The sequence below is a fragment of the Marmota flaviventris genome, chromosome 10 (genome assembly GCF_047511675.1).
Source record: "Marmota flaviventris isolate mMarFla1 chromosome 10, mMarFla1.hap1, whole genome shotgun sequence".
In the NCBI taxonomy this organism is placed as follows: Eukaryota; Metazoa; Chordata; class Mammalia; order Rodentia; family Sciuridae; genus Marmota; species Marmota flaviventris.
The window spans coordinates 24,674,936-24,695,288 of NC_092507.1; the positions used below are offsets into that span (position 1 = coordinate 24,674,936).

The 20,353-nt window shown below is 47.8% G+C and overlaps 1 protein-coding gene across 1 annotated transcript in view; it reads right to left on the bottom strand.

Moving 5' to 3' along the window:
• Positions 1-20,353, bottom strand: part of Phc2 (polyhomeotic homolog 2) — a 104,684-nt gene that overhangs the window by 40,364 nt on the left and 43,967 nt on the right. The window contains exons 3-8 of the mRNA XM_027937122.2: positions 12,091-12,318; positions 9,449-9,607; positions 8,199-8,276; positions 7,590-7,754; positions 5,801-5,887; positions 4,393-4,705 (exon numbers count right to left, since the gene is read on the bottom strand). Coding sequence (XP_027792923.1) covers positions 4,393-4,705; positions 5,801-5,887; positions 7,590-7,754; positions 8,199-8,276; positions 9,449-9,607; positions 12,091-12,264 — 976 coding nt within the window. The 5' untranslated portion in view covers positions 12,265-12,318. The remainder of the gene's footprint in view (positions 1-4,392; positions 4,706-5,800; positions 5,888-7,589; positions 7,755-8,198; positions 8,277-9,448; positions 9,608-12,090; positions 12,319-20,353) is intronic.

The window sequence follows — 20,353 nt, forward strand, 5'->3', positions numbered from 1 at the left end:
AACTAGAAATTATTATTATTAGCTGGTAGCGACCAGGGAAGTAGTATAATAGAAGCCTTAGGTAAAGAATTTTAGGAAAGGGGAGGGGAGGGGAGAGGTGGGGAGGGGGGAGGGTGGAGGACGGGAAAGGCAGCAGAGCACAACAGACACTAGTATGGCAATTTGTAAATCAATGGATGTGTAACTGATGTGATTCTGCAATCTGGGTATGGGGTAAAGGTGGGAGTTCATAACCCACTTGAATCAAAGTGTGGAATATGATATATCAAGAAATTTGTAATGTTTTGAACAACCCACAATAAAAAATTAAAAAAAAAAAAAAAGAATTTTAGGAAAGAAGGAAAGCTGAACAATTCCAAGGCCTTTTGTGTATCACAGTGGGCTCTCTCTCCTCTGTCTCTCTCATACACACACACACACACACACACACACACACACACACACAGAGACACACACAGAGAAATATGCATACATATATATGCAGTGAATGATGTTAAGCAAAATATAAAACTCCTCTACTGCTAACCTATATCTTCTGGATTTTCCCCCTGAATAGTAAGAAGAGATTCTTCATTATTTAAATGTGATTCTACAGTAGATAGTTGAAGTGACCTGCATGGCTAGTTCCATGATTTTAGTGTTAGAATTGGTGGGAATTTTGATTTCCAGAGACAACAGGCTCACCTGCATGCACTGCTGTTAGCTGGATTCTGAAAGTAAAAGTGTGTTTACCCCATCGTTTGGTGGCTGCTTTGGAAGGGAAATGTGGTATCCGAGAATCCAAAAATCAGCAAGCATCACATTGTCCAGTCTATTACAGATGGAAATCTCTGCACCCTGACACAGAATACCCTCTGTGATTAAACAAAGCAGCTATGTGGCAGGCCTGCCCAACAGAGAATTCTCTCTTCAGTGTCCTGAGGCGGGTTGAGGCTATGGAACAAAGGCCTGGCATCTGGAAGCAGGACTGGGTGAAAAGGACCCCAGATTTTCAATGACCCAACAGCTCCCTTTTATCACAGCATCCCCCTCCCGGTCAGCAACTTTCTCCTCACCTTTGGGCTGAGTGTGCACCCAAAGCCTGGAGCTTATCCTCTACAATGAGGACTCCAAGAACCAAGCTAGAGCTGTGGCCCAACTCCTTTAGGACTCCCTGGAGGCCAGGCCCATGAGACCCTTGCTGCCTGCTCCTCTTCTGCCCTCTGTGGTCCAGTCCTCCTATCACTGAGAAGGGCAAGACCAGACCATTGCCTTCCCCTCCAAAGTGCAACCTCAGGCTCCCTTCCTCCCTGTACTCCCCTCCCCCACCCCGCCCCCTTTCAGGGCATAAGGGACCTTTTCTATTTGCAGAGCCTAAAGAAGCTGGTTGCCAAGGTGACAGGAGCAGGAACAGCAGGGAGCTTGCCATGGGGGAGGAGCTTTGCCCCCAAACAGCTGTCAGTGGGAGCAGTCCCAGCTGGGATGGAGAGTTTGCCTCTCGGGGAGGAAACACCCCAGGAGAACACATGCACCCCTCCAGGGTCTCCACTGGCTACTTTCCCTGGGGGCTGCCTGCTAGCTGCCCCCAAAATGCTCAAATAGCAAACAAAACACGCACACCCTCTGCCTCACATGCAAGAGCACACTCCTCCCTCAGATCTTTCCCTCCCTTGGCTCATTCACGGTGGGTCCTCTGGGTAGGAGGCCAGAAGTCACCTCTGCCTGGGGAACTGTGAAGCCCAAGACAGGTGCTGCTTTCACGCTGTCCCCAGCAGGCCATAAGAATTATTTTAGTCTTTTTGTTCTGGAGGCCCTCAGAGGATCCAAGCTTCCTAAGCCTCCCCCAGCTGCCTTCCGTTTGGGAGGTGAGAGAGGGGAGTGGAACCAAGGGCTTGTAGAGAGGAGGGGTGGCCAGAATAGGAGAGGCCGGTGGGAGGCAGGAGCAGGGCAAAGCCCACTGATCTGCGTCTCTGGGGAGAGGGTCTTTGTAGTAAGCACTCAGTTCACAGCTGCTCCACGGAGAGTGCCATGGGGCCCTGGCCTCTGTACTGTGTCGGGCACACACTGTTAGTCTCAAGCCACACCTAGGCTCCCGGATCACAAGACTGTTTGTTTCTCACTGATGCTTACAGGGCTTAAGAAGAGAGAGCCTGTCACCAGCTCTGCAAAGTCCAGACAGTCTTAGAACGCCTAGACTCTTTGAGCTTTGGGTCAGGATCAGGCAAGGCCAAGAAGGCCCCAAAGCAATATAAGAACTAAGGGGCAACCTGGCTTGATTAAGGACAGAAGCTGACTCTGCCAGATATGGAGTTAGGTCTCAACTCTACCATTTACTACTTAGGTGACCTTAAGAACTTAGAATATACTAAGTTCTTCTGAGCCTCAGTTTTCTTATCTATAAAATGGATAAATACCTACCTTAAGGTTTTTTTTTTTTTTTTTTTTTTTTTTAAGATTTAAATGCCTAGCAGATTAACAGATGAGGGACTTTCCCTAAGTGCTGGTCCCTTTCTATCTAATTTCCTTGAGAACCCAGAGATGTCTAGCAGGAGGAAGAACCCAAGAACTGTTCTTTCTTTTGAAAAGTTGTTAGACTTTGGGGGGATTGCTTAGGTTTAGAGAGAAGCCATATGTTGGACTGGGCAGGAATGGGGTTCTCAGGGAGTCCTGAGTCCTGGTATTGTTCAAGGGTCTGTGGGTCGAGTGAGAATGTAGAAGAAACGCAGCTTCCAAGTTCTAGCTGGAATCCAAGCTGCTGTCAGCACATTGTAAGATCCCCTTGAGTTTCACCATTCTGAGCCTCAGTTTCTTTTCCCATAAAAGGAAGAGGCTGGAGTCTCTGGGGAAAGCCATGTCAGCCACTGAGAAACTTTGGGAGCCACGGCGCTTCAGCAGGGCAGTGTCTTCCTCACTCAGCAGTGGCCACTTGGAGTCTCAAAAAATGAATAAATTTATTTCAGCCCAGTTTTTTCCAACTCAGGGTCATGCTCTCTATGTGCTTCCCTCTGTCTGTCTGGGATACCTTTCCTCGCTTCATCTGCTGGGTCACTGCTCATGCTTTCAGGAGATGGCACCTCTGACCATTGTGCCTGGCAGTGAGGTGATCATCTGTGGTCCACGGTACCTAATAGGATTATGAAATTGAATGGATTTGTTTATATATCTGGTTTCTTCCCTTTGCCTGCCCGCTCCTTTAGGTAAGAAGTCATATTGTGAGCTGGGCACAGTAGCTGTAATGCAGCGGTATACCAGGGAGGCTGAGGCAGGAGGATCACAAGTTTGAGGCCATTCCCAGCAACGTAGTGAGACCCCATCTCAAAAAATAAAAAGGACTGGGATATGGCTCCATGGTATACTGCTTGCCTAGCATATGTGAGGTCCTGGGTTCAATCTCCAGAACTGTGTGTGTACGTGTGCGTGAGCGCGCGCACACACACACACACACACACACACATGCTTAGATGATCTTGGTTTTAATTTAGAGTAAACAAATAGAGGGTTTTCAATAAAAAAAGATGCAAGTTACATTGAATGGTAAAATGGCCTGGATGAGGGCAGAGGGTTAGTGGTTTTCTCAGGTATATGACCAGAGTCTTTCTTTAACACCAAGCCGTATTGCCCGCCACTCTATTTATTTCCCTAGACCGATAAAGTCTGGCTTCTAGGACTTTTGGCAGATTTTTCCCATTAAAGATTGCCTATAATAGGCAGTGCTGGGAACATTTAGCAAGCAGGGAAAGGAGTCGAGCCAGGGAACACTGATTCATTCCCTTTGCAGAATTTGCTGTTTTTTTCTTTCTTTTTTTAATCTCCTCGATCTATTCTCGAGTGTCACCCTTACTGGCAAGCCTTTCTCAGCTCCTCTCTACAAGGCTGGCCCACTCCTGCTCCTACAGTGGCTGGAGCTTACAGCCTGTCTGCACCTGTCAGTCTCCCCACCTAGACTGTGCCCTTCTTGCTCTCATTGATCTCTGCACACCCAGATGTGTGGCAATGTGACTGGCAAACACCAGTAAACAAACATCTGCTGAATGATGAGAAGACAAATGCTCTACTCCCCACTCCCTGCGTGGCTCCTCCGTGCTTCTGGCTAGCCCCAATTCTTTTCACTGAGTCACAGGGAATTTGAAAATTGTCCACCTGCCAACCTCTGCTCACTCAAGGTTAAGAGATATGATAGTGTACTCCAAGATCCACTGTGAAGAACTCATTTATTCCTACACATCTGGCTTCCTTTCTTAAAGTTAGAAACAGAAATCAAACTAGAAAGTTGAAACAGAATCAGGAGCTGATGAACACCTCAAGATTGGAAGAGGGGAGAGAGACACACAGCTGGTCCATGGGGAAAACGAAGGTTTCAAAGATTCCTCCTGACTCACAGCCTGGTCTGGATTCTGTTCCTGTAGCCCTTACCTGGTGCAATGAGGGGGTGGGCAGCCACAGCAGGAACAGTTCGGCTGAGCCCAGCCCGGCCCTCCACGCTCCCTGGCAGGCTGCCATTGCCATCTCCTTTCTTGAGTGGCTCCACCACACTGTCAGTTACGCCAGGCTTGGCACCTGCAGGGGAACCCTGAGCAGTGTTCCTGCCCTGTGATGGGGTAGGCAGAGGCTGGCTACTGCCAGGTGTGGGTTTCAGGGCCAAGCTGGGCAGGACAGGCTGAGTGGGGTTAGGGCCCGAGGCTGCTGCAGCTGGTGTCTGCTGTGTTCGGAGGGTCAGGTTCTGTACCTGGAAAAGAGGGGTCTTTGGGAGTCCAGAGAAAGTGGGCAGGAGAAATGCTAGCACAACCAAGATAGAGGACTTAGGGATGGATCCAGCAGTGGCTGAACAGGATAGTGGGTTATAAAATTAGACAGAAAAAGAAAGAGTTAGGGCTGAAAGAGGAATCAGAAGCAAGTGAAATTCTAGAAAGAATAAGAACGATCACTACCCGACTGGATCCACCAGCAAAAGTAACTGAGTTCTCAGAAGCGACTGCTCCCCGGCTGGGGCAGGCGGGGTCAGGGAGGCCAGGCTCTTCCCCCGGTTAGCCTCCCTCCTCCCCAAACTAACAGGGTTGGATGCATACCACTGGAAATAATTCCCAGATATAGTGAGCATGGGGCTTCCCACACTGGAAAAGGCCAGGGCAAAAATGAAAGTTAACTGGCCAGGAAAGCCACTAACAAAGCATTATCTTGTCCTCAAAATAAGGTGAACTCCAGGCCTTTGCAGAAACGGGCAGCATGTTTACTCAGCCTGGTTCCTGGCGCCCTCTGCTGGATACATGGAAGCTGTGCCAGACTTTGATAACTGCTACCCAATCCTAGGCTCCCATCCCCATTCTGGAGATGGGGTAGAGAAATGGGAGCTGGAAGGACTCCTCCTTCCCCAGCAACTCCTAGAATCTCCACCACCATAAGAATATCCATGTGCTGCCAGCAGAAAGCAGGAACCCAGGATTCATCTTCTCCCTCTCTGTGCCATTTCCCCTGAATCCTGGCAGAGCTGGCACATGTAATCAGAATGGGATTTTCCCCTTGCAAAGCAGCAATAAGCAAGTTATCCCGAGGAGTGTTGTGGGTGTATTAAACCCTCAGCATGCTGCCCTCTGAACCCTAACTGTACTTGAGGGAAAAACAGCCAAGAGGGGCTGAGGCTGTCTAGACAGGAACTGAAGAGCTGGTCTGGGAGCAGTGGGCTGTCCGGTCTCCACTTGCTTCCTTAGAAGAGTCCAGCCTTTCCAGAGACTCAGAGCTCCTCCAGGGCTGCCCATCCCCAGTGTCCTACCCCTGTAAAGTGCTGCCCACCCCCCCTGCCCTCCCACAAACATGGGATCCTCACCTGGGCGGGGGTGGGGGGCCGGGCGGGGGAGCCAGTGCCGAGCTCAGGCTGCACAGTAGCGACGGTGGCCGTGGGCGTGAAGATGAGCTGAGGGGACAAAGGAACAGTGCCGCCTAGGCTCCTAGCTACCTGCACCAGGTTACCTGGCTGGGCCTGGAATCACAGGAAACGAGGCGCCTTTTACCTGCCCCATGTGGGTTCAGCCACAGGGCAGAACACTGTAGCCAGGGAGCAGAGATGGGGTTGGCTAGGAAGTAGAAATAAGGAAGCAGGTAAGGGCAGGGGTCCCAAGGACCACCTGAAAGTTTCAAGAGGCTTATAGTGTGCTGACCCATGCTGGGCAGTGACAGGATGAAGCAGGAGAGCTGCTCTGGGACTTCAGAACACTGTGAGGGGCTCATTCTAGGTGGGTGGGTGGGAGGACACCCTGAACTCACTGTCTCCTCAGCATCCTGGCCAACAGGGACCTTAGACAGGTGCCCAAGGACTATTTTCTGGGTCTAATTCAACCCTAACCCAACGGCTGAATCAGATCAAAATTCCCCTCCAGAAGGGACCAAATCAGACATATGCTTTTGGTCATTTTAAAGTCAAATTTGGAGGAAGGGGCCTAGGAGCAGCAATAGCAGAGGAAGTAGACAACCTGGAGCTGTACTGTGTCTGAATCTCATCTGGAAGGGCACAGGTTACTTGCCATTCCCAGCTGGCACCTCGCCCCGTGTGGGTCTAGACTGCACCAGTGTGGACAGGCTGCGGTGCTGTCAGGGCTTTCCCCTCAGCTCCGTGGCCACGCTTCCAGGCTCACTCCTCTATATGTGTATGTCCTGCTTTTGGAGAGCAGCAGGCAGGCATCGGGGTCCTAGTGGGGGCACTGAGTGGGACATGGGGGTGAGTGAAGTGGAGGCAAGGGCAGGTTTGGGAGGTATCAATGTGTGGCTGTCAGTTTGCTAGGGAAGTGAAAGTCAATTTGATGTTGTGTGTCTAAGAGGCCTTGCTGGAGAATGGAGATGAACCTCAAACGAGGAACTCAGAGCCCAGGACAGGCGTATGGGAGCAAGACCTAAAAAACTCCAGCTGCCAAGTTCTGGCCATAAGAGCAAAGGGAGGGGCAGGACTGCACTATTCTCAGGATGGTGTGCCAAGGGGCTGATGAGAAAACTCTTCAGCATGGGAAATGTGAGGTATAACTCAGATGGGAGCTCAACATGGGCTGAATGTTAGTTACTGCCTGCTAGGGAGAATGCTGTCATTGTCCCAGGGAATTCTCTGGGGGGCAGCAGCAGTAAGCATCAGGCCCTAAAGCTGCACCTCTCTGCTCTCCAGTGTATCTTTGGCCCCTGAGCTAGAGGTGGTCAGTCCACGCAAGAACTGTCAGAGTAGGGGAAGATTCCATTTTGGGAAAGTACCTGTGTGTATGCTCATCTTAAGTCTGAGTGTGGAGGATCGGCTGGGCATGGGCCCCTGCACACTCTACCCTAATTAGTTCTCAGGAACAGTTTCTGATAAGAAGGAGATGATTTTATTTGCTGTAGGACAGGGAAGGGAAGTATTATGGGTAACTTCTTCTCAGCCTGGAACCCCACCCTTCCTTGAGTCATGGAGTCCACACCACATTCCCACTCAGCCTTCCAGACCACCCTTTTTCATTCTACCCCCTTCCTCTTGCCCCTGTCCCACAGTACTTCTTCCCCCTTTTCTTGTCTCCTCATTTTTCTAGTCTTCCAGCTCCCAAACTCTCAGCCTGTGTCTTCCTGGCCCCAAATCTATGGCTCAAGCCAGGGGTACTCACCATCTGTGCCCTGAGATACATCTGTGCTTGGCTGGCGGTGAGGGCTGGAGAAGATGTGTTGCCCAGGAGCACGGCCTGCTGGGCAAGGCCTGAGGCTGTGGCTGAGTTGACACTCTGAGCCCGGTTGATGAGCTGGGCTGCTGCTGGGGAGGTTGCCAGATTGATCTGATGAAAGAGACACGTGCAGTAGGGAACAGGAGGCTCTGACGTGAACTATGTTCCCTCATTCATTTCTTGCTCTCCCTCTCTTCTGTTCCTTGGTTTATGTAGCCTCCTTTAGAACCTCTGGTCCTTGGGTCAAGGAGTTTCACCTAGAACTTCCCCATCTCCGGCCTAGGTACAGAGGTTAAGGGAGGACTCAGCATTCAAAGGGGGAGCAAGCAACAGAGCCTTGACACCAGAAAGATGACAGAGCATTGATATAAGGCTTAGAGAGAAGTATGCACTTTTTTTTCCCCTGGCAAGAGCAATAGACTCCAGATATGATCCTGCACAGCTAAGGATTCACTAAGGATCACTGGGTCCAGGAACTCGTGAGCATCTTAGGTAAGAAGGAAGGAGTTGGTCCAGAGCTATGGGTGCTGTGTGCTGCTCCCAAGTTCTACTCACCGAAGGTGACTGGGTCGGGGCCTGTGCAGACGCACTGCTGCCAGAAGTGCTCCCTTGTCTGCTGGCCACTAGGCTCGCCTGGAAAAGAACAGATTCTTGCTACTAGTGTCCCAGCACCCCACCCCCACTCATTTTTGAGCTCTCATCTTCCAGGGACAGTGGTAAGGACAGCAACCCTGGGAGCCCAACCCCATCATGTGGCCTTGAGAAAGGGCCCAAGGGCCCAGTCTCCCCTTTCATAGGGGGGGATAATGACCATACCCAGCTGAAAGGTTGCTGGGAGGACTGAACAAGAGAGCACAGATACTAAGCACTCTGTCAGCCATTGCTGCTGCCCGTTTCTGCAGCTCTCTCCAGGCCTCCACCACACCCATGCAGCTCGCTGCGCCATGCGGAGAGTGTCGATACTCTGTCTCACGCATCAAAAGCTCCCCTCTGCCTCTCCTCTTTGTCATCTTTCAAGCATCAGTTTTGATGTTATTCCAGTAGGCAGACCTTCCCTGACTACCCAATGTAGGGTCATCTTCCTTGTCCTTCAGTGACAGTATCTATTCTTTTCTGTCATAGTACATACCACAACTGAGATATTTAAATAGCTTCTTTTCTTGACTATTTTGGTTCCTATTTACTTGCTAACTCCCTACTCCAAGCTCCAAGAAGACAGGGTCCACAGCATACCCAGTGCCTGACATGAACTTTGCATAAAACATTCTTTCAGATGGATGGATGGATGGGTAGGTGGGTGGATGGCTGGATGGGTGGATGAGTGGGTGGATGGACAGATGGATGGATGGGCGGATGGGTGGATGGACGGATGGATGATGGATAAGTGGATGGAAGGATGGATGGGTGGATGGATGGATGAGTGGATGGATAATGGATGACCATGTTCTTCTCAACTACTGGGATCAGAGGGAAACAGACAGAAAGTGAGTCTGGCACACCCTTCTCCTGCGAGTGCCTCATTGGAGTTATGGTCCCTTTCCCAGCAGCACAGTGATGTGGTTGAGGAAGTGGCTCTCCTAACACTTCTCTATGGGACAACCTGTGAGAATTCCAGCTGCTCCACTCACGAGCTGGGCTCTCTCTGTTCCTCATCTGCCAAAAGGAAATGATGGCAAGTCCTCACTAGGACTCTGTGGACTGGCAAGAGGAGACAGGGGAAGCATTGGCAGTGCCCACTTCTTCTTCCTCTTGCTCACACAGTCTGGACACCCCATGAGCCTCATCCCCGCTGCCAGGCTCCTCACCTGCTGTACTGCCGCCAGGCTCTGGAGCTGGGCACTGCTGAGGTGCTGCTGCTGCAGGGCGGCTGTCTGCAGCATGAGGTGCTGCTGCTGGGCGGCGTACATCTGCTGCAGGTACTGAGCCGCAGTGCTGGGCTGCCTGTGCAGGGCCTGCTGGATCACCTGGGAGGCAGGGAGAGTGGGAGCTGGAGATGTCAGCTGGCTGCATGGCACACCCTTACTGCAGCCATGGCTTGTCAACCCAGCTCTCCTCAGCTGCTCGGGGAACCCCAGGATCTGTGACCATTACCACAACCCACTGCCCTCTCCAGAGCCTCTGACTCAAGAGACATCTGTTAGAAGAGTTTTCTGTCTATTTTTGCTATCTTGATTAGTCTCCAGCTCCTCCCTGATGGGCCTGCTCCTGCATCAGTGCTGTGAGGAGAGTCGCAGCAGCACGCCACTGCTCTAACCGGCTCTCCCAGAGTCAGAAGCCTCCCATGCCAGGCTTGCCAGGTACTGTCTCCCCCAAGCACTCTGCAGCCTCAGATGAAGGTGAAGCAAATGAGGGCAGAATGAAGAGAGGTTCTGGGGAGAAGAGCTGTATCAGAGGGGCCAGGTTCAGCAGAAGCAGCCAAACTGAGACTCATGCAAAGGCAACTGCTTTTGCAGAGGCTACAAGGTTGAATGGGTGCTACTCCCCAGGTTTGACACACAATGCTCAGAGGATCCTATCAGTCCTGAGAAGGTGGCCTTGCAGCATGCTGGGCCACAGGAATGACACATTCCCCTTTTCTTCTTTCCCTCCCTCGCCTCTTTTCTCCTCTGCTCCCTCTTTTTAGCGACTATCTCCCATTCTGTGGCCTTACTGCTTACTCCCTCCTTCCTGATTGGTTGAACAGCAGCCTCTAGGAAATGATAAAGGGCTATTGTTTGATCCTCCCCCACTCCCAGGAACAAAGAGAGCTGGATGCTACACGGCAGGCTTCAGGCCCTCTGTCTTCTTCTTAGGAGGCCCAGAGACATTTATTCTCTCTCCTACCTTTGCTTCCCAGCTGGTACCCAGCAATAGTGCTCCCTGGGTTCTGGCCTACTCCCTGCCCTCAGCTCTGTGGGATCCTTGGCTATAGGGCTGCTCCTGACCCCAGGCCCTGCTAAGGGCGAAAGCTCTGGGCTCAGACTTGGGTTTCTTGAGAACAGGCTGATATCACAGATCCTCCGTGGGCTCTGGTGTCTCCCTAGAAACCCCAACCCCAACTCTTGCACATATTTCTCTGACTCCTCTCTCCCTAGTACGCTCTACTCTCTCAGATCCTCTTCATTTGGATTCTACTTTTTAACCCCCTGTTGTCCCCAGAATTATCTACTCTTTTTCCCCTTAAATTGGCCCTTCTTTTTCCTTAGCCTCCTGAAAGTGACCTTTCCAGCAGTTCAGCCAGCAGTACCTGAGGTTCTGACTCTTCCTCACCAGAGGGAGTCAGTGGATGGGCCAGGAGGAGCTCCCAGTGGCTCTGCCTGGGTGTAAATGCAAGGTTGCCAGAGCAGAAGCCCTGAGCCCCTTTTGCCTTGAGTTCTGATGAGTGGTGGGAGAAGGGCACATCCATGATGCCAGATGCTGGATACCAGAGCTCAGATACTCATGCATGAAGGGGCAGGGGAAGAGGCAGGGAGTAGGGTGGGAGCTAGAGACGTGGTTAGATTAACTGTGAGGCAGAGATAACTAGGAGAGGGACAGTCCAGGTCATCCACTAGTGTCTTCTTTAGCTGAATTTCTCAGGCTTCTCACTGTCTGCTGTGGCTTCTCCCCCACTCTCTTATCTGGGCCTGGGGCCAAAACGGGATGAGGTCACTCCTCTAGTACAGCAAAATTACTTAGAGTAAACATTTCTCAACTGTGGCCTCTCTCTTCTGCCTATATTATCTAGGAACCTCAAACAGATATTGTTGTGATTAAGAACATGGGCTTGGGGTCAGATTTAGGCTCATTTTTTTTTTCTTTATCTGAATGGCCTTAGACAAGTTACTGCCTTCTCAGAGCCTCCATTTCAGCAGTTATAGGACTGTGTTGATAACAGCCATTTTCATAGCTGGAGAAGTAAATATGCAGAATGCTGCCACAGTGCTGGGCACACAAAAGGTGGCAACACATGGCCAGGACTACATTTTGGAACATTGTGTAATCATCTGGGGGTCTCATGGATGACATTTTGTTAATATCAGGGAAAAAAGAAAAAAGCTCAAGAACAATAGACTCCTTTGGGCTTCTTTTATGCTCCTCTGTCTTTGAGACACTTATTTGTTCCTGACAGGTCAATGGTCATTTGGATAATGGGTTTGGATTTTGGCTGAGCAGTTAAGTCATTTTTGCAGTTTCTTATTTTTAGCTGTCTGCCCTTGTACACACTATTCTCCTAAAATATCACCCTGGGATCTACACTATTGGGTAAGAAAGAGATTTTTATGATCTGCTAAGTACTCTCCCTTTCCAAATTTCCTTGCGCCTCTCCCACTCCCCTAACCATATATAAATTTAGATCTACTAACCTACTCCCTTTTGCCCATCTGGGAGGCATCTAGGTTACTCCAGCAGATCATGCCTACACCTCTGCCTGGCTAACCCTGCGGATGGTTAAGGAATGCAATTCCTGGATCAATCAGAATCTTACCTGCACAGTCTGTCGGTCAGGAATGCCACTGTATACAGAAATCTGGGGTCCCGGGGGGCGTCCACTGCCACCACTGCTGCTATTGTTGCAGCCACTGCTGCTACTGGCCCCGCTGGTACTATTGGTGACACTGGCACTGCTAGATGTGTGCGGGACTGGCAGCTCATTCTCCATGGCCTACAGAGTGGCACAGTCAGGGCACACAGACAGCAGAAGAGCAGGCAGACGCTAGGAGGGAAGAGGCAGTAGTAAAATATCTAACAAATGCTTTCAGAGAATGTGCACGCAGTTGGCCCTCCATGGTTATGCATCCTTTAGTTCAACCAGCTTTGAATACCTTTTTTTCTTGTTATTTTTTTCCCTAAATAATATAGTAGAACAATTATTTACATAGAATTTTCATTGTATTAAGCAGTACAGATAATCTAGAGATGACTTAAAAGTATTTGGGAGGATGTGGGTAAGATATATACAATTGCTATGCCAGTTTACATAAAAGGCTTGAGTTTCTGCACATTTTGGTGACTATGAGGGGTCCTGGGACAAATATGCTGCTGATATCAAGGTTTGACTACATACGCATCACCTTTCCAAACAGCCTGCCATAGAGCCACTTGTAAACCAATGTTTTGAGACACACTTGTCACCAAAAGCACAGGGCCAGGCTTGGCTCATTAGTCGAGATTTGAAATTAGGTCAGACTGATGTTAAAGTCTATGACAAGTTTCTTCTGCCAGAGGAGGTAAAACTAGTGCAGAGGAGGTGGATTTCTGCATGTTCTCCTGGCAGTTATCTTAGGGATCATCTTCCACCTTGTCAACCTCTTCTTTTTGGGATGGAGAAACTGAACATCAGCATGCTTATTATGTACACAGCCAGACGGTGAAAGAAATAGGATTAAAAATTTGGAGAGAACAGAATAAGAGAAAGAGGCAAATAAGGAGGTAATAAAATAAACTGAAAGGCTGGTGATATAGCTCAGGGATAGAGCATCCGTGAAGCTCTACAATCAAAATAGTCATTAATGTCCTGTTGGAATCTCCCTAGTGCTGCTCAATTTGGGGGTTGACATTCATCAGGCTGCTTTCTTCAGACTAGGGTGGGTTTCACTGTGGGTTTTAAAAATACGGGTGAAGGCTGAAAGGCAGGACTCTTATCCCCATGTGGCAGGCAGCAAGTTGCTTTTGGCTTCCAAGGTTGTGAACCCGTCTGCAAACCATGCTCCTGACCTGGGCCTTTCGGTAGAGGTTTTCCCTAGCATTTCCATGTCTACTCTTACTGCACAGGGCAAGGCCCTTGCCCATGAATTCCTTTTGCCTTGAACTGCACTGGCTACTCACTTGTTAAGGATGTTTATGACAGTAGTGATGACATGGGAATCAATGCACAGCAAAGTCAACAAGGGTTTCCTGTCCTCTGCTTTGTGGAAAGCCGCCTTATCTACATTCTAGGGAGAGAAGTCTAGGCTGGGTAGAAAATGACAACAGGGTTAATTCATGACCTTGCAGAAACTGAAAAACTAGTTGTCAAGAGGGGGCTCAACTGGGATTTTAAGATCACTGAGCAGGAAATCAGTAAAAAACAGTTCTGTCCAGACATGGAATATCCCTTTCAATTCCAAGGTCCTTTCTCAGTTCAAGGCCTCACTTCCTTTCCCCAAATGTTGACCTGCATTGGGTTTCAGTTCCTGCTTCTCATCCCACCCTAGGAAATCTCAACTAAAGTGCTTGTAGGGAAAACAGGGCAACAGCCACAGCAAATCAAGATGATAGGCTGTCCAGGCCTGGGATCAAGCCGTAGCTCCTTTTTGTTTCTTCTGCAGCAGTTAGGGACACTATCATGGACAGTGTGTACTCAATCCTCATTGAAAAACAAGACAGCATCCTACAGAGAGCAAGGCATTCCTTTATAGGAAAGTGCACAGGTAAGGACAGCCTCTGCTCCCCTGTGGGGTGAGACTTACCTAGCAACTTGGGGCCTCAGGCACACAGCACTTCCTGGACTCCCTGACCACGTGTCCTTCCTGCTATGGCCAGCACGCCTCTCCCTTTTCTCTTCTCTCCTCTTGTTCTTGGCTCAGTCTGTCAGGTTTTTGCTCCCTCGGCCCCTGGGGCTGCCCCTGTCCCTACCCTTTCATACCCTCCCTTTCCCCCTTGGCCTTGGTGGCTATCTCCTTGCTGGTCCTCCCAGGTATGTCTCACCTCACTGTGCTTTTGCTCCCAGGAGCCTGCTCTCCTTCTCACTCTCCTTCCTTCCCTTGACCACTTGCCCTCCTGATTGGCCTGGCCTGGTCACTCTTCCCCTTCATTCACTGATGAGCTCTCTCTCCTAATCTTCATTTCTTCACTCTTTGGCCCCTTGCCCTTGACAGCCTGCCTTTGGCCCTCTCTGTGATGGGCTCCCATGCTGCTCAGCTCCAGTTCTCTCTCCTCTTGAGGATCTCTGCCACCCGCTGATCAAACACACGCTGTCTCTCCCTTTCAGGCACACATATACCCTTAATCCTCAGACAGTGCATGCTCACAATGTGTCTCATCCCTCGGCCCTTTCTGTCCTAGCTCATGCTCTTGGTAGCTACAGCTGTCTCCCAATCGCTCACAAACAGGGAAAAAGAAGGAAGGCACTGACTCTGATGGGAAGATCGGGAGATTAACCATTTTTAAGCATGCTATTTGATAACATTAACTCACAATGTCGTGTGACCATCACCTCTATCTATTTCCTGAGCTTTTTCATTACCCAAAACAGAAACTTTATAACTATTAAGCAATAAATAAGACCCCATTGCCCTCCCCCCTTGACTGGGCCCTGGTAACCTCAAATTTACTTTCTGAGTTTGCTTACTCTGTCTCATGGAAGTGGAACCACACCATATCTTCCTTTCATGTCTGGCTTATTCACTTAGTACAATGTTTTCAAGGTTCATTCATGCTGTAGCATATATTAGAATTTCATTTGTTTCGTGTGTGTGTGTGTGTGTCTGCACACCACATTTTGTCTATTCATCCATCGTTGATGGCCACTGGTTTTTACCTCTTGACTACTGCTACTGTGAATAACATTGCAATGAACATTGGCATACAAGTGTTCTATTGGAGTCCTTGCCTTCAATTCTTTGGCTATATAAGTAGCAGCGAAATTGCTGGATCATATGACATTTTGTATTTGGACATTTGAGTATCCAGTTGTCTCTGCTCCAGCTGTTGAGTTACCACTGCAAGTTTGGGGGTCCACGTGGTTCCCCTGGTAAGCTGCTCAGTGTGTGTGAAGCCCCCAAATCTACTCTGCCTGTCTTTCTCACTTCTCACCTCACCTCTCACCACTTTTCCATACCACATACCCGCTGGGCTCAGAATGATTCTAAATGTCTACAAGTCTTGTACACCTTGCTATCTGCCACCTCTTTTACTGCTGTGGGCTACCCATGCTGCTCCCTTCCTCTGAAATGCCTTCCCTCCACCTTTCATTTAACCAGCTCCTTAGATCTTCAATAGTTTGAGTCTCTGCCATGGAACAGGCACTGAATATAACAACCTCTAGCTGTTCTGCTTTTGGTGTGAATTTTTCCTTTAAGCCATCCAGTGGAGGGCTGCTTCCACAATACCTTGTGCTTACCTCGCTTACAGCACTCACAAGTGTAGAATTACATGAAAGTGATTTGATTGGGGTGGGTCTTCCCCATTGGACTCTGAGCTCCTGGAGAACAGGGCTCATGTCATGTTTTCCCATGCACACCTAGGATTTCAGTCCATAAATGTTTGTTTAGCAGTACACGATGAGTGCCACATTCTAACCTACTGCTTATTTGAAAGATTAGTTTAACTTCCACCTGACCTACAGAACTCTTCCCAGCTAGTTTAAAACATGAACTATCTTTTAATTTCCACACCTTCCATCAATGGTGATTATTTATTGAGCACTTATCATTTGTCAAGCATAGCAGATGCTTTATATAGACTCATGACTTCCATTATGGAGTAGCTATTAATACCCAAATTTTGTTAGTAGGAAATTTATCTAAATAATTATCTAAATAACGTGCCTCATGGTGGTGGGATCAGAAGGCTGAAGTTTGCCCTGAAGAGAATCCAGGAAGAAAGTTGCCGTATATCTGGTTTTCATTGGTCTCTTAGTGGGAGGGAACTTGAATTAATCAGGAAGTGTGGGTCACTATACTGGCTTTTGAGCCTTTTCTTCTGTAGTTCCACTCTTTGCACCAAAGCTGTCACATTTACCCACTCCTATCTTCCTTCTGCTTCAGAGCTCTGGGCTGGTGGCGAGCGAGGGCTACGGAGACATCTCGCTAAGTCTCCCCCTCTGGTGTTCCACAGTAGAAAACTGGAATCCTTAAACATTCCTAGCATTTACTGTTTAAACATTTACCCACTCATATTCAATTTCCTTTTAATTTCTACTCTTATTTCTTCTGACAAATGCCTTATTTCTTCCCCTAGGCCACCCAGCCCTGTGGAATCCCAGTGTGAACCACAGCCAAATCTCTCTAATGGCTAACATCCAGCATGAGAAGTCTATTTTTCTCTGGGTTCCAACTCACTGTGTGGTTTTGTGTGAGCCTGTGCTCTCTAGAGCCAGGACTCCTATTTCCGTTGATTCTCCCCTCCCAACCTCAAGGGACCACTTTGAATGATGTGCTGACTGTAACTGGCTTAGATGGTGATCTTATTACAGGTCTCTGCCGCCCACAGGGCTTGAGACCAGCAGCTGGAGAAATGCTGATGGTTCTGCCCTCCCAGGAGCCGCCAAGTCTAGGAAACACTAGGCCTTTGTCCCCAGGGTCAGGGAAATCCATTTGCTGTGGATTACAGCTGTGACAGCTTTCCAGGGACAAGAGGAGAAAGATACTGAAAATGGAGCTCTCCAAACCTAAAGTCTAAAGCCCTGGGGTAAAGCAGGGTGAGGTTTTCCTAATGGAATCAGAGCTTGACAGGAAATGTGAGGTCTAGTCAATTCTATAATGGCTGCTATTGGTATTATCATGCCTGTTCGGCTTGCATGAGCAGAGTCTGAGCAGGGGGAAGGGATTCTTCTTTGATTGCCCATATCTCTGAGGCATAAGGCAACAAGAGAAGAAGACTCAATTTTCTAGACTTACTGGCCTGGAGGAGACCTCTTTATACCTTCAAGTTGTTGCATGAACATAGGACCCTGATTCACACCCATGGAACTGTCCTCAGACAGCAGGCTGGAGTGACTGAAATACTGGCACAGTCCAAATGCACTCTTCCTAGTTGACTGTGTTACCACCCTTAGTGTCTCTAGAAAGTGGAATAAATAAATGAAGGTCAACAAGACAGATGTGAAAGATGCGAAGTTAGACCCAATCATATAGTCCTAGCAATAGAAATCAAACTGAATGGTTTCACTGTGGAACATAACACCATAAATTTAAACAAATAATCTTTATCTGAAACCTTACTATTTTCTTCACAATTTATAAAAGGAAGATTTTTACCAAATATTTATATTACAAGTCAGTACTGGTTGGTTGAAGAATATGAGAAAAAAGGATTTGATCTTTTTGGAAGGGATACATAGTTTGAGGCATGCTCTGCACATGCTGAGTGTCTGGGGACTGAGCAAGAGGGTGAGTTTGTCTAGACTGAGACAGCTCTAGTTTCATTGCTCTAAGGCACAGAGTACACATCTATAGGCTCTTAATCCAGCATGAATGGTGTCTTTATAAGAGAAGCCATGTGAAGAGACGTCACACATAGGGAGAATCTGGCTGAGTGAAGCTGGAGGCAGACCGGAATGATGCTGCCACAAACTGAGGAATGTTTAAAGCCACCAGAAGCTAGAAGGCAGCAAGAAAGCATTTCAGAGGGAGTGTGGCCCTGCAGATACCTTAATTTCAGACTTCTAGTCTCCAAAGCAGTGAGACAACGAATTTCAATTACTTGAAGCCACCAGTTTTTGGTACTTTGTTATGGTAACCCTAGCAAATACTAAATCATATTGCCTAATATTGAAGCCAACTAGCTCAGAAACTGGTATAAAATAATACAAATGAAATTTGTATAAAGGATGAAAAATCCTTGTCTTCACAACAGTTTTGCATACTTCAAGGCAGGAGTTTTCAAAATATAGTCCTTGGCAACTCTTCAAAAATGCCACTTTTGGGGTCAGATGTGGTATACATGCCTGTAAGCTACTTGAGAGGCTGAGGCAGGAGGGTTGCAAGTTTGAGGAGGATTATATGTTTGAAGGTAGCCTGGGCAGCTTAACAAGACTCTGTCTCAAAATAAAATAAAAAGGGCTGGAGATGTAGCTCAGCAGTAGAGCACTAGCCTAGCATGTACGAGGCCTTGAGTTCCATGCTCAGTACTGCAAAGAAAAAAATAAATGCCAATTTTTGGGTCCCATTTTTAGACTTACCAAATCAGAACTCCTGGGGATGTCACTCAGCAACTGTATCTTCATGAACACTCTGAGGAATTCTGATGCACATAAAGTCTAAAAGTCACTGTTCTAGGGACCCTGTTATACCTTGTATAAGATAACAGATGAGGTGCTCAGTGGTAGAGTGCTTGCCTCACACTGTGAGGCACTGGGTTCAATCCTCAGAACCACATAAAAATAACTAAAGATATTGTATCCATCTACAACTAAAAAAATACTTAAAAAATGAGTAGTTGCCTTTATGATATAAATGATCATTATAAAATTCCTGAAGGAGGAGGAAGAAAATGGACAGTGGTGGAATTGGGGACAGTTACCAAACAGCTTGCTCACTGCTGAAGATCCCCAAATACCTGCCATGGAAAGGGGAGATGCTGGCAGTGCTTCCCTCCAACTGCACCTACTGCTTGCCCACAGGCTGCAGTTCCAGAACCAGTCACACTTTGTCTCATGACTCTGCCTGGACCCTTCCCTCTACTTGGCCATTCCTGTGTCCTCTTCCCATTTCCCTGGCCAGAACCCAGTCATCCTGTGCCATTCAGCTTGAATGTCTGCTCCTCTTAGAGGCCTCTCTTTGTACTGGGTTTGGTACCTTCTTCTGATCTTTGATAATGTGTCAGGATGGCTGATTTTCTTCCGCAGGCCTTGACTATCATTTTTAGATTCCGAATGCTTAACATAGTGTCTGGCCAGCAGCAGTGAATGCTGTTAAGTGAGGAATGAATAAAGCTGGAAACTCTGCTGATAGATCTTTCCTCCTGATGAGGAAGTACCCAAGTAGATACTGAAGTACTTCATGAACACGAGACATTGAGAAGGTACCTTTGAAACTCTCAATAGCCATTAACACTTTTATTCAGATTTTTTGGTCCGGACTACTATTTAGAATAGTAGAGCCCAGCACATTTCGGCTTAGAAAAGGAGTAAGAGGGAAAGTTAAAGGAAGGTGGTGTTGAAGTGATGTGAATCTATCACTGCAAAAGGTAGGTGTGGGAGATCCTGGTCAGGAATTCTGGGTTCTGGACCAGCTCTATCACTCAATGTATTAACACAGGCAGAGAAGGCAATCTTCTCACTCCTGCCTCTCAGAGCTTTTGCAAAAATGAATCAAAATAGACACATACAAGAAAGTACTTTGGAAACAAAAATTACACAAATGCAAATGTCAAGAGAGAGTTCAGAAAAAAAGGAAGAGAAATTAAGTACTATACAAATGAACAAACATCACTATGGCCTAGAATATACCAAAGCAACCCTGGCCAAGTTACTTAGCTCTTTATGCCTCATTTTCCTTTTATGCAAAAAAGACAGAAGAATAATAGTTTCATTGGTTTGTTTTAAAGAATGGGGAAAATAATGAATTAAAAACACCTAGCATAACTCAGGCATAGACTGGTAGGTAGGTTAGGTTAGAAGATGTTTTTTCCCCTAGAGAAAAACTATAATTTACTTCAATAGCCTCAAATTAGAAAAAAAATCTTTCTTGTTTCTAATAATGAAGTAAATTCTTTATGATATGATCTAGTCAGTTCTTTCTTATTTAGTTTTAGTAGAGCTATCCTTTTGGGAGATTTATACACAGAAATCTTAGTAGCCAGGGCTACAAAAAGACTGTTTTAAAGTCTCTCCATGCTAGATCTCTGTCTGTCTGTCTCTCTCTTACACACACACACACACACACACACACACCCCACATCTACCATTTCTAGAGCTTGCCATTTTCTGTCACCCCAACTCATCCTTGAACTAGTCTGATGTCAGTGCAACCCATGGTAGGCTGGTCTTTCTATCACTGCTACTTAGTGACAAGCAGTGTAATTAAGCAGGCCAGGGATTATAGGAA